We start from the raw sequence: 12432 nt of genomic DNA, 5'->3' as shown, positions 1-12432 counted from the left end.
GGATAAGGGATGAGAGAGAGAGAAAAAGGCTTTGAAAGAAAATAATTCATATATGAATATATATTTTCGAGATGGATGAGCGATTGAAAAAGAAATATATATATTCTTAAATCAATATATCGAACTCTTAATAAATCAATCGTCGTTGGAGTTTATTCTTTGTGTAAATTAATCGTGCCTTTCGATGATTCCAAACAAATATCAAATTTTCGATAATGAATATAATGCTTGATAAAACGGACGCGCCAGATAACATAATGAAGATCAAAGACACTTGATTCATTTCAATTGGATTTGGTTTTTGCCATTCCACGTCCTTCATATTGTAAAATGCTATTTGTTTTCTCAATTTTGATACCAAACCAATCTCGTGCAATCTTATGATGCTAACGATATAATACGATATATTATTATTTATTTTTCGTATAATAGTATATATATAATTTTTTTTTCGCGTGTCGGCGAATTATATACACGTGAATGAATTTAAATTTACCCTATATCTATCGTTCTTTTATATTTGAAATTTTTACTTATGGCGGATGCAACCCATGTCGTAAAATATGGCATGCCTATGGGGTTCAATTTGCAAAAATATTTTTGTTTTGCGTTGTACACGTCCTCGTCGTAAAACATGGTGTACTCGTTAGAACAAACCTTTCTGTACATCTCCCTCTCCGTTTGCATGATAAGTAATCGTTCTTCTTCAAAGAGTTCATTCAAAACTGGATAACCTTTCTAAAATATCAATTAATAATTATATACATATGTATATATATAATAAAGTCTAATAATATAATCGAATATTATAAGAAGGTTGTTCGTTGTTTTTGCGAATTTGTTCCACGTTTTTTTTTCTTCCTTTATTTTTTTCTTTTTTAAAGAAGAAAAATCTTATATTTACCACAAATGCTAAATAAGGAATAGATCCGTTTAGAGTAACGATCTTATAATTTGTATGATTTCTCAAATGATCAAGATCTTTGAAAGGTTTTACATAAATTTTGTGCGTCATGTATGTAAATATCAAAGCTGAAAATGCTATGTGAATTAAACTTGAGAACAAACCGAGCGATAATTCTAAAATTCGTGATCTTCCTTCGAATTCCTTCGGGATACAACCTGAAATATTAATTATTATGGATATATAAAGTTCGTGAAAATTTACGATAATTCTCGACGATGATTAGGAAGAGATACAAAAGAAAAAGAAATAATCAATGATCCTTACCTTGTTTGCACATCATGGCGAAATTGTAGAAACAATGATCAATGAAGTATGCTTTTTGTTTGATTTTTTCGACGTAATAACAAAATATTATTTGCGATATGTGACTGAACAGGGTTAATATTAAATACATCATTAAAATCGAATACCATACTTTCCATGAGAATAAATACAGCATCCAATTTTTATCGTGCGTGTATTTCAGTTTAATGAATAGTCGTTGTCTATATATTACGTTTAATATATTTTATATTAAACGTTACATTTAATATATATGGATATTATATTACGTACGTAGTACTCCAGAGTGCAGGTGTAAAATCAGCGGCCGCAAATCGGCTAGAATACATTTCTATCTTTGGTACTACATGGGTTTCATGTCTTTGAAGTTTACCTAACAAACCGTCAAAAATATCGTCTTTATGATTACCAGAAAACGTTTCGTTCGTGCGTATTGATTTTAATCTAAAAAAAAAAAAAAGAAAAAAAGAGAAAAGAAAAAAAAAGATTCGATTAAAACATCAATTATAGTACGACAATAATAATATTTCATAATTATTTGAAATTTACGTAAAGTTCAATGAGTCAGCCAGCAAATTCCATATGTCCGCGACAAGTCCTGTAATCTTGGTATCATTTTTATAGAAGTACACTATATTTCTTTGCTGTGATAAAGAGAAAAAGAAAAAGAAGAAATGTGCTTTTTATTTTTCATCATTATTATTACTATTATTATTGTTATTTTTATTATTTTTTCCTTTACCTGAAAGTAGGTAAGTTCAATGATTTGCCCTTGAAAATTATGCGTCTCGATTTCCCGTTGTTTCAATAATAATTCACGATGAAGAGTCGAGTAAGGATGAATGCTGAATATCGGTACGAAGTTTCCAAGATTTTTGTTCCATATTAAACCACCAATCGTATGCGAGATCACTAATAGATTTTGAATGATTGCCATCAATAGGATACGTCTCATGGTGTTAAAAAATAGAAAAAGAAAAAAATAATAACAAACGAACAAATCTGACTTAGAATTAGATTTTGTCACTGAACTGTAAAGTTTAAGAATGACGTTCCTCGATTTCGATTAGTGAGAAATATAAACCGTAAAATCGCGTGTTCGTTAATAATTTAGCATGCGAGCAAATATTACACAGATAGAGGGGGCAGACATTTCGATAACGATTTATGTTATCTAATTTCCCCATATTAAGCTTTCTGCACACGTAACAATCACAGATTTTTTATAGCAGAGTTTGTGTAACACACCACCCCAATACATATACTTTACTCTCTTTACTCTCTTTCTCTCTCTTTCTCTCTCTTTCTCTCTTTTCATGCGACCGAGTTTTTTCATCCTCTCCCTCATCCCTCCCTACCTTTTTCATCCCCTTTCCATTTCCATTAGTCATGTGTTATCCTTCCGTGTTGTTTATCGTAATGCAAAGTGTCATTATATGACATTAGTTAATGTTTCCTAGTAAAAACCTATTTGGTAAAAATAGAAACACATATAAATAATCTGGAAGAGAGAGAGAGAGAGAGTGAGATAGAAAAGACTAATATTTTTAGGTACATTCATTATTTTCTAATGTGCGAGTTACGTTAAATATTTTTGATAAATCGACGATAGAAATGAAGTATAAATTGAAATGTTTAATAATTTTTAAGTTTTATTTTATTATTACACATTATATTGTATTAAAATTAATCCTGTTATGAGGATCGATTAATCTAGATATGTGTATATCGTTTAATAATATATATATATATATATTTTTTTTTTTTCTAATATTAATTATTAGAAATAAGAATAAAATTATGAAAGATAATGCGAAAGTAATTAAAATTAATATTTTAAAAATGACATTAAAAAATAATTAAATAAGATCATTCAAAATTTTTTTTTTATTTTATTAATATATTTAATATATATATATATATATATATATATATTACAAACAATAGTATTACACAATGACATTTCGTTATAGAATAAATAACTATGTGACTGATGATAAAACATGACAAATGGAAACGGAAATTCGGCTATATTAAAATAGAATATCATCTATTATAAAAGATTGATAGCTCACGATATTACATATATACATATATATATGAATATACATGTACGTATATAAGAGAATAACCATAATATATAGATGAACGACGAAACAAAAACAAAACAAAAAAAAGATTGAAAACAACAATGTTTTAAGTTACAGCAACATACATATGTTTATCGTTAGATCGTCGCTTTTTTTTCGTTTTGTTTCTTTTTCTTTTCTTTTTCTATTTTTTTCAACAACATTATCTTCGACTAAATCGGATAAAGTATGATTAACGCGAAGGGTATAAAGCGACAAGTATAATAAAGCTAAAAAGCATTGTTTCATTTAACATCGTTGATTCGAATGAAATTATTTTAACGTAACGTAGCGATGTCGGACAATCATATTTCGTTATTATGAATAAATTCAATCAAATCCGCGTTATTACATAAATTACGGATATTCGGATATTAATTAATACGTTTCAATGACGATCACGCTAATTTTCAAGCATGATGACGAAACGAGCATCAATACGAGCGAAAAAGTTAAAAAAAACTTTAGAACACGAAAACATAATTATTTATCTAATATACACGTTATCCACTATTACGTGGTATTTATTATTATTTGAATAAGACTAATATGTTTACGGACGATGTTCAAAATGGCGTTCTCTTCGTCATCATCTCCTCATCATTATTGTCAAAGCCGAAGAGAAGGTAAGCAATTAAATACAACAGCCACGAAAAATGACGTTCTCTTATCGAAAACGTTTTATATGATCCAATCTCGTTTACCTAGATAATATATTTTTTTTTATATAGGACCCCCATAAGAATAAAAAACAATCAATCATCATGGCCAAAACAATCAATCATCAGTTTACAAGGTAATTAATTATTTAATATAATTATTTATTGTTGATTCGGTCGTTCTTTTTTTTTTTTTTTTTTTTTTTTTTTTTTTTTTTTAATCAAGATTTACTTATTCAACATTGATTTATTGGATTATTGGCTTTTCTTTTCTTTTAATTTTTTTCCTTTCTTTTTTTTTTTCTTTACATCGTCTTTAAAAATTCGAAAAATCATCATCATAAACACGATTCTATTTATTTCGTTATTTAATTAATATCTTTACTGTTTTACGTCTAACTCGTTTCTCAATTTTCACGTCTAATTTCGATTCGTAGAAGAAGACGATGTGTTCTATGGCGAGTACCAAAATGGCTGCTAAAAATCCTATCGATAAAATACAGAATATAACGTAAATTTGATCGAAGTCGATCTTCTCGAAACGATTGTTCTCCTTATTGTCGAGTTTTGTTAACAACCAGCGTTCCTTCAAGCAATCAACCAATCCAACTTCTTGCATCTTTATGATCCTATACGAATCGAAGTATATATTTCATTGAAAAACAATTTGATTTGAAATAATGATTTAATATAATTGAATCATACTGTTTAATTTATGATAATAAACTTACGCGATATCGATCGTTCTCTTATACGGTAGATGTTTTTGAATTCCGAATGTAATCCATGTTTTATAATAAAGATTACCAATAGGCATTAATGTACAAACGAATCTACTTATAACAGTAAACGTATCGTGTACTTCGAATATCGCATATTTGTTTTTATTATTACACGCTGTTCTATATATATCTCTTTCATTGTCCATGAACTTTATACGATTTTTCCATTTTGGATTATTATTTATTATAATTTTCATTTTTTTCTAAAAAAATGAAAAAGATAACAAAATAAAAAAAAAAAAAGAAAAAACAGAAAAAAAGGAAGAAAAAAGAACATCTTATGGTTAATCACATGTTCTATCATAATGAATAATTCGAAAATAATTTTATACCTCGAAGGATTCATGTACCATTGATCCACGAAAACTCAGTATAATATAATTGGTATTGCTTAATAAATCATCGAAATTATTGAATGGTGGTATCACTTCTCTGTTGGTCATACGATATATCAAATGCGAGCTAAAGGTTAAAAATATTAGCCATGAAAAAATATTCTTCGAAGTGGAAAGTATCTTGAATTTGTCGAAGTAATCCGATGGTAGATATCCTAAGAAAAAAGTAAATACTTTTTATCGTTAAAGTATTATTATTATTATTATTATTATCGTATTAATTATCTAAAACAAAGTTTCCCAAAATATAAAAGAAAATTCAAATTTGCCCGCGCAATTCATTCTCAATGGCTCGATGTATCGAACGATGTATCGAAATTGTTTTGAAAATTGTTTTTTACTTTGTTTTTCTCCTTTTTTTTTTTTTATTATTGATCGAATTAATTCTTTTTTTTTTCTACGAAATCCTATTGTCAAAATTTATTGTTCAACTTAAGTTTCTTAATCATTTAAAGATTTATGCGATTATAAATTTGTATATAAACATACATATAATTTTAATACGACCGAATCTTTGGGAATCTCTGATCTAGAATGATTTTATCGATCCTATACATTATTTTTACCTTGGGAACACATTATAGCGAACGTATGAAAGATGTGATCGCTCAAATTGAAATTGATTTTGGTTTTATTATCTTCAGTATTTATTTCTGGTATCTTTTGTGCGAAATAACCGAAAAGACAGAGAATCACGAATATGGATATAATGAAGTACCAGGTATTTATCGAGAACATTTCTATTAACCACATATTATCGTATTGCCATTTCGGACGTATTAGCAAATTATATCTGAAAAAACGAGATAGAAAAAAAAAAAAGAAAAAAGAAAAAGAATAAACAATGAAAACACACGAAAGAGAAAAAAGAAAAATTAATTTTTTACGTCATGAAATCAATGTTCATACAAATTGAATAAAATCTTTCAACGTTATATTGATCTTTTATATTCTAATAAAGTTTAATGAAATGTAAATTAAATTGTACCCGGTACGATAAATAGGAATAGTATAATCCATATCTTTTTTACGAAACTTATAAAGTCCGGTTCGCAAAATGATATCAGTTTCGTTACGTTTAAAGATACCCATGACCCCGTCGTAGGTACCATCTTCCAAAGGTTCACCGAATGTATTAGATTTGCTTTTCACTGGTATTAATCTAAGAAAAAAAATTATAATTCAAAAATAATTCGATGATTAATATAATTTCGATTTTTTTCTTTCTCTCTCCGCCAACACACGTTAACGATTAAATATAACTCTAAGATATTAATATAATATTATCGTTTACGTACGTAAAATTTAAATAATCAGCTAGTAGCGTCCATACTTCGCCGGAAATACCTCGAATTTTGGTGTTGTTTTCGTAGAACATGACCACGTGAGGATCCTGGGATCCAAGAGATATGCAACAAAAGGAAGAAAAAAAAAAATAAAAGAAAAAAGAAAGAAAAATTAAGTAATTAAATAAAAAACTAATAAATAACTAAGAAATAAATTACTAGTAATTTAGTAATTTATATTGATATTAAAAAGATATTTATTGCGAATTGATTGAAAACATAAATTTTACGTTAATTCGTAATAAAAATTAGCTGCAATTATCTTTTTTTTTTTTTCATAAAATAGACTTGCCTCACTTTCAATATCAATGGCTCATTTTTTTATATATGTATAAATATGTATAAATATAAAAAAAAAAAAGAGAAAAAAAGAAAAAAGAAAAAATAGAAAGAAAGAAAGAAAAAAAGAATAAAACCTCATAGTAAGCCGCTCTGATGGGTTCATGATGAAAAATGTACAATTCGGATCGTCGTCGTCTCGCTTGTATCTCCTCATTTAAAGCTGCGAATCTCGGTATCGAATATAATTGAACGAAATTTTGTCGATACTTGTCCCATATCAAACCATTGGCTGCTAATCCATTATCAAAAATATATTGAAGTAACGCGAGTATTAAAGAAACTCGAAGAACGATCATCGGTGACCGTTCTTCGTAAACCAGTTCTATTGAATATACAGTTATAAGAAAATATAAAAGATACTAATGGCGACCTAAAAATATATGTATATATATATATGTATATATACGTATGGTAATATATTGAACCGTATCTGAAATCATTATTCCACGTTTTGACCCTAATGAACGGGGATACGTCAAGATTGTATATGTCTGATAAATAAAAAAAAATTCCCGTTCGATAATGGTGAATGCTTTCACCTCTATTACCACCGTGATTACGTGAAAAATGAATGTTCGTCTAATGCATAAATACACACACACACACACAAAGGATAGATATAACAAACACGTCATATATATATAAAAAACATGAATTGTATATTATACTTGACTTAATATATATATATATATATATATATATATATATATATATATAATTTATTTATTTATATAGGTATAAATTAACTTAGAGACTAAAACTTATTCGACGCGTCTAATAAAAGTACGAAAACAGTTTATTATTACAAATAGCGCGTCGAAGAGGCTCGTCAGTTTTTGTTTGTTTTTTTTTTTTTTTTTTCAGAATATTTCCTTACAATTTAAAAAATCCAGGCAGTCACTTTGTTTTTTTCTCTTTCATTCTATCGAATTAGATTGGATTAGATTGAATAGTTATTTTCTTTTTTCTCCTTTTTTTTCTCGATTTTCTTTCTCGTTTCTTTAAAACCCTGACGGAACGATCTCTAACGTTTCTCGTAATAGAAAAATGATTAGAAAAAGAAAAAAAAAAAAAAGAGAAAAAAAATTTGTATAATACAATATCAATCAGTCACACTCTCGCTCGAAACACTTATGTTAGACGATCTCTAACAAATTCTAAGATCTTATCTTAGAGCATTTTAAAAATTATTATTCGCTCTACGTTCTATACACATACACGGTATGAAATCGCATTAATTATCGGGTTTTCTTTTTTTTTTTTCTTTTTTTTTCTCTTTCTTTTTTTTTTCCTTTTTTTCCTTTTTTCTTTCTTATTTTTTTTCTCTTTTTTTTTTTTCTTTTTTTTTTATACACACAAACGACAGCATTAAATTTTAACATCGTTCGCTATTTTACGAGGGCAATAGCTCTTCCTTATGGTTGTTTTCTTTTCTTTTCTTTTTCTTTTTTTTTTTCATTAGCACATTTTTTTTTTATCAGTACATTTATCATATTTGATCGATCGATTAGCTTTAAGACGTACCATGACGATACCTTTTTTAAAATATAAATCTGTTTCGTTCTTAGGATTATGGAGGAGAAGAATGCAGCAACGCTAATTATGTGTATACGCATACAAAAGAACGAATTATGTATATGTATATATATATATATATGTTTGTATATAAATACACACACACATATATATATATATATATAGTTAATGTACATATATATCGAGAAATATGTGAGTGTACGTTTCGTTTTTTATAGAAAACTTAATATCATAACACGTATTAAACACAATCATATGCATACGTGATAATACAACAGTCGAATCGCTTCACAACCTCTTATTGCAATAATAATAATAATAATAATAATAATAATAATAATAATATAAAAAGGAAACGATATAAAACCAGCCTTTGTTTTCTTTCTCTTCTTCCTTTCTCCCTTTTTTACTTCTTTCGTTTTGTTTTTTTTCCAATTTTTTTTTTCTTTTTTTCTCCCTTTTTTTTTTAATATTATAAATAGATCAATCGAAGGTAGAAAAATTCGGTGTAAAAAAAATTTCATATAATTATATCCTTATTAGAGATAAATATATCCAAGGATAGATTCATATATCTTAGATATTTTTATCAAATGCTATGATTATTAATTTATCCGATGCGATTCAGTCCATATTCAATTCGATATAAATATTTTGGCATATCTATAAAATAGAAGAAAGCACGATATCGTTATTATATGAAGAAATAATAATTTCATTATTTAAATACCATTAGATTATTTTTAAAGGATGTATTATGATAATGATAAAGACATTATCATTCATTTCACGTTCATTGACGTTTATACTTAATATATACCCCTCCCTTCGCGGATTAACAAACAAAATTCTCTCTTTTCTTTTTTTTTTTTTTAAATTATTTTACATTAAAATTTGAATTTTTTTTAGCGAGGCCTATTAATCCCCTAGTATTGAATTTGTATAATATTTCAATTAATACATTTTATTTCATGTATTTGAGATATATAGAGATACGTTATTTCATCAGTTATGCTTCTAAATAATATTGCTTTTATGAAATGCTTATCACACATATACACACACGCGGATACATACACACACGCACACACACATACAGATGCACGCACAGATATATATATATATATATATATAAACCTACAGAAAATATATAAAATTCACCCATGATGTTTTTTACAAATAAAAAAAAAAAAAAAATATATATATATATATATATTAAAATCATCCGCGGTCGGAGGGGTAACTTAATATGAAATATTTCTTTTGAATAGAGTTACTGGATGGGGGAAGTTGAGAGCATATGGGGGCTTAAACGCGTATAGAAAACGTTTTTATTTCGTTCGTAGAAAAAAGATGACGATAAAAAAAAAAGAACGAGTCATCCTATCCGAGCTAAGTAAATATAATTCATAAAAAGATCACGTATGTATATATATATATATGTATATATATATATATATATATACACATATATATTACGATAAAAACGTGGACTTATTTCGAAACGCGATTTCACATCAATCGTGAAAACGCTTAAATGCGTTAGAATAATAAATGTTTCCTTTCGTAATGTCCTTTAGGATCATCGATTTTGTTTGTTTACGTTTTTTCTTCTTTCCTCTTTCACTTAGATACCCTGGTTTCGGTAGTTACTTTACTCGGATCTGGTAACCTGACGACTAATTGTGCACCATTTTGCATTGGTCTCGTGCCATTCGACGCATTTGTCGTTTTACCTATTATCGGTTGAGGAACTGATGGTAAAACTTTTTTCGCACCGCTCAATTTCGGCGAGCAACACTGTTTGTTATCATCGTAATCGTTTAAATTAACATTATTAGTTTGCGATTGATAATTAACAGTCTTGTTAGGTGTATTACTGTGATCGTTAAAAATAGAAGCAGTTCTTTGCTCGACGATGGATTCCGGATTTGAAAAGTTTTGTTGTTGGTGCAACTTCAATGCATTATTGTGATCATTTAAATTGCATACCAATGAATCCATATTGGTCTTAAACAATTGTTCCTTTTGATCAGCGGCTTTGTATATAGGAGCTGAGAGTTGCGTTGAATTTGTCTTATTGGTACTCTTGTGACTGCTCCCCGAATAACTCGTAATCGATTCATTGCAAAAGTCGCTCAAATAAGTTTGATTCATATACCAATTGTGTAGGCGATGATGAATCTCTGGAAATTGTGGCCTTCGATTGGCTACCTCGTGCCAACATTCTATCATCAAACTATATATCATCGTTGGACAATCCTCTGGGCATGGTAATAATTGACGAGAACGTATCATGTCGATTACCTCTTGATTGTTATATCCGTAATATGGCTGTTAATAAATGGTAACGATTGAAAAGAATGTCATTGTTGTTAAAGATTATTAAAAAGAAACGTTAATGAACTGTGTGTTTCCTAACCTGCAAACCGTAACTATAAATTTCCCATAGTACAACGCCGAAACTCCAAACGTCCGATTCCGTAGTAAATTTACCATACAAAATCGATTCCGGTGGCATCCATCGTACTGGCAATAAGCTTTTAGATTGAACTCTGTAATAGTCACTGCTATAAATATCACGTGACAATCCGAAATCGGAGATTTTCACGGTGAGATTGTCTCCTACTAGACAATTTCTAGCAGCTAAATCACGATGGACATAGTGATGGCTCGCCAAATATTCCATGCCTATATAAATAAGTTCGATTAAAGAGAAATTATCAAATGTATATCAATCGATTGGGTATTTGAATTCCATGGATTGAAATTAATTTGAAACCAACCGGATGCTATTTGCAATGCGATATGAAGAAATTCTGGTTGCTCCAATATCTTTCCAGTTACATTGTTCAATGGAACATCTGATCTTGGCGAATGACAGATTAAAAATTCGTGCAAATCCCCCTGTGTCATATATTCGAACAGCATACACATTGGTTCACCTTTCAATATAACACCTAACAAACAGATTATATTTGGATGTCGAAGGTCCGTCATTAGATCGACTTCTCTTTTAAAATCACTCTGTGTTTTTGGACTTGCATTCTCTTTTAATGTCTTTACGGCGACATATATAGGTGGTTCACATTTATTGCCAGTCTGCAGTTCTCCTTTATATACTTTTCCTGTTTTAAAAGTGTATAGATAAAAAGAAAAAGAAAAGAAATTATTTCATAAATAATAAATAAGAAAGCAAGCATTTATCAAATCAATATATTTACAAACTTTAATTTACTTACCAAAAGCACCCTCTCCAAGTTCTTGCAATAATACCACATTATTTGTGGTAAATTGTGGTACTCTGTTATTCGAGGTTCTACTACTACCACTACTTAATGTCCCTGTACCTGGAGTCGTGTTGCCTGGTCCAGCTAAAAGAGAACTCATTTCCATAGGTTGTGTAGTACTGCGTCTTCCATCGTATATGTTTTTGTCGCATTGTATTCCAGTCAACATCTAAAATATGAAATGTATCATAGGATAAAGAAAATCTTGGAGATTGTAAGATATTCTTATTACTAACTTTATTTGAGGGTAAGTGATTCATTTGTCTTCTGGACTTTCTACTTCTGTAGCAACAGCAATAACAAATTATTATAGTAACAAACCCTCCCATTAGTACAAAACCAACAACCGCATAAATCCACAAATTTTCAACTGTAAGATAAAATTAAAATTAATAATTAAAATAATTAATTGTGTAATAGACATATACATAAACAGATTGTACAATAACTTACCACATTTAGGTATATGACAAAATTCTTTTTGCGTTCTATTATTAGCATCAACAAAACACCAAGGCTGTATTTCTTGACCAGCCGGATTTCTACAATATGAATGTCGCCCAGCTAATTCGGGATAATTAGAAATGTGAAGCATTATTAGATGAGACCATTTCAAGCAAGGCCTACCACTAATGCTTGTTTTCACTGTACCACGATAAGACTCTCCATTGCCCCAAAAACAGTAATCGTCTGTAAATTAATAT

At 28.6% G+C, this 12432-nt stretch overlaps 3 protein-coding genes across 11 annotated transcripts in view; all 3 read right to left on the bottom strand.

Annotated features, from left to right (window-relative positions):
- Positions 1–3: 3 nt before the first annotated feature.
- LOC124955696 lies at positions 4–2761 on the bottom strand. The gene is made up of 7 exons (XM_047510501.1): positions 1992–2761; positions 1799–1893; positions 1523–1693; positions 1232–1452; positions 905–1122; positions 497–738; positions 4–386 (listed from the first exon to the last, which is right to left on the bottom strand). The coding sequence occupies exons 1-7, from the start codon at positions 2202–2204 to the stop codon at positions 128–130; spliced, it is 1419 nt and encodes a 472-aa protein (XP_047366457.1). The 5' UTR covers positions 2205–2761; the 3' UTR covers positions 4–127.
- A 1448-nt stretch (positions 2762–4209) lies between these two features.
- Positions 4210–7528, bottom strand: LOC124955774 (glutamate receptor ionotropic, kainate glr-3-like). 2 transcript variants are annotated; one of them, XM_047510686.1, is made up of 7 exons: positions 6977–7528; positions 6513–6607; positions 6203–6376; positions 5781–6007; positions 5152–5369; positions 4769–5022; positions 4210–4666 (listed from the first exon to the last, which is right to left on the bottom strand). In XM_047510686.1, exons 1-7 carry the CDS (start codon positions 7196–7198, stop codon positions 4402–4404), a joined length of 1455 nt encoding a protein of 484 aa, XP_047366642.1. In that variant the 5' UTR covers positions 7199–7528; the 3' UTR covers positions 4210–4401. The 2 variants fall into 2 exon arrangements, with proteins under 2 accessions (XP_047366642.1, XP_047366643.1); XM_047510687.1 differs by lacking the exon at positions 6203–6376.
- Positions 7529–7770: 242 nt separating this feature from the next.
- Positions 7771–12432, bottom strand: part of LOC124955770 (tyrosine-protein kinase transmembrane receptor Ror) — a 192780-nt gene continuing 188118 nt past the window's right edge. For all 8 annotated transcript variants that reach the window (XM_047510668.1, XM_047510669.1, XM_047510670.1 and 5 more), the window contains 6 exons: positions 12182–12418; positions 11965–12098; positions 11681–11897; positions 11225–11566; positions 10861–11129; positions 7771–10772 (listed from right to left, as the gene is read on the bottom strand). In XM_047510668.1, the coding sequence (XP_047366624.1) occupies positions 10062–10772; positions 10861–11129; positions 11225–11566; positions 11681–11897; positions 11965–12098; positions 12182–12418 (1910 nt within the window). In that variant the 3' untranslated portion in view covers positions 7771–10061. The remainder of the gene's footprint in view (positions 10773–10860; positions 11130–11224; positions 11567–11680; positions 11898–11964; positions 12099–12181; positions 12419–12432) is intronic.

Source organism: Vespa velutina, chromosome 19 (assembly GCF_912470025.1).
Source record: "Vespa velutina chromosome 19, iVesVel2.1, whole genome shotgun sequence".
Classification (NCBI taxonomy): Eukaryota; Metazoa; Arthropoda; class Insecta; order Hymenoptera; family Vespidae; genus Vespa; species Vespa velutina.
The sequence above is the reverse complement of the archived record's forward strand: the minus strand, read 5'-3'. Positions and strand labels throughout refer to the sequence as shown.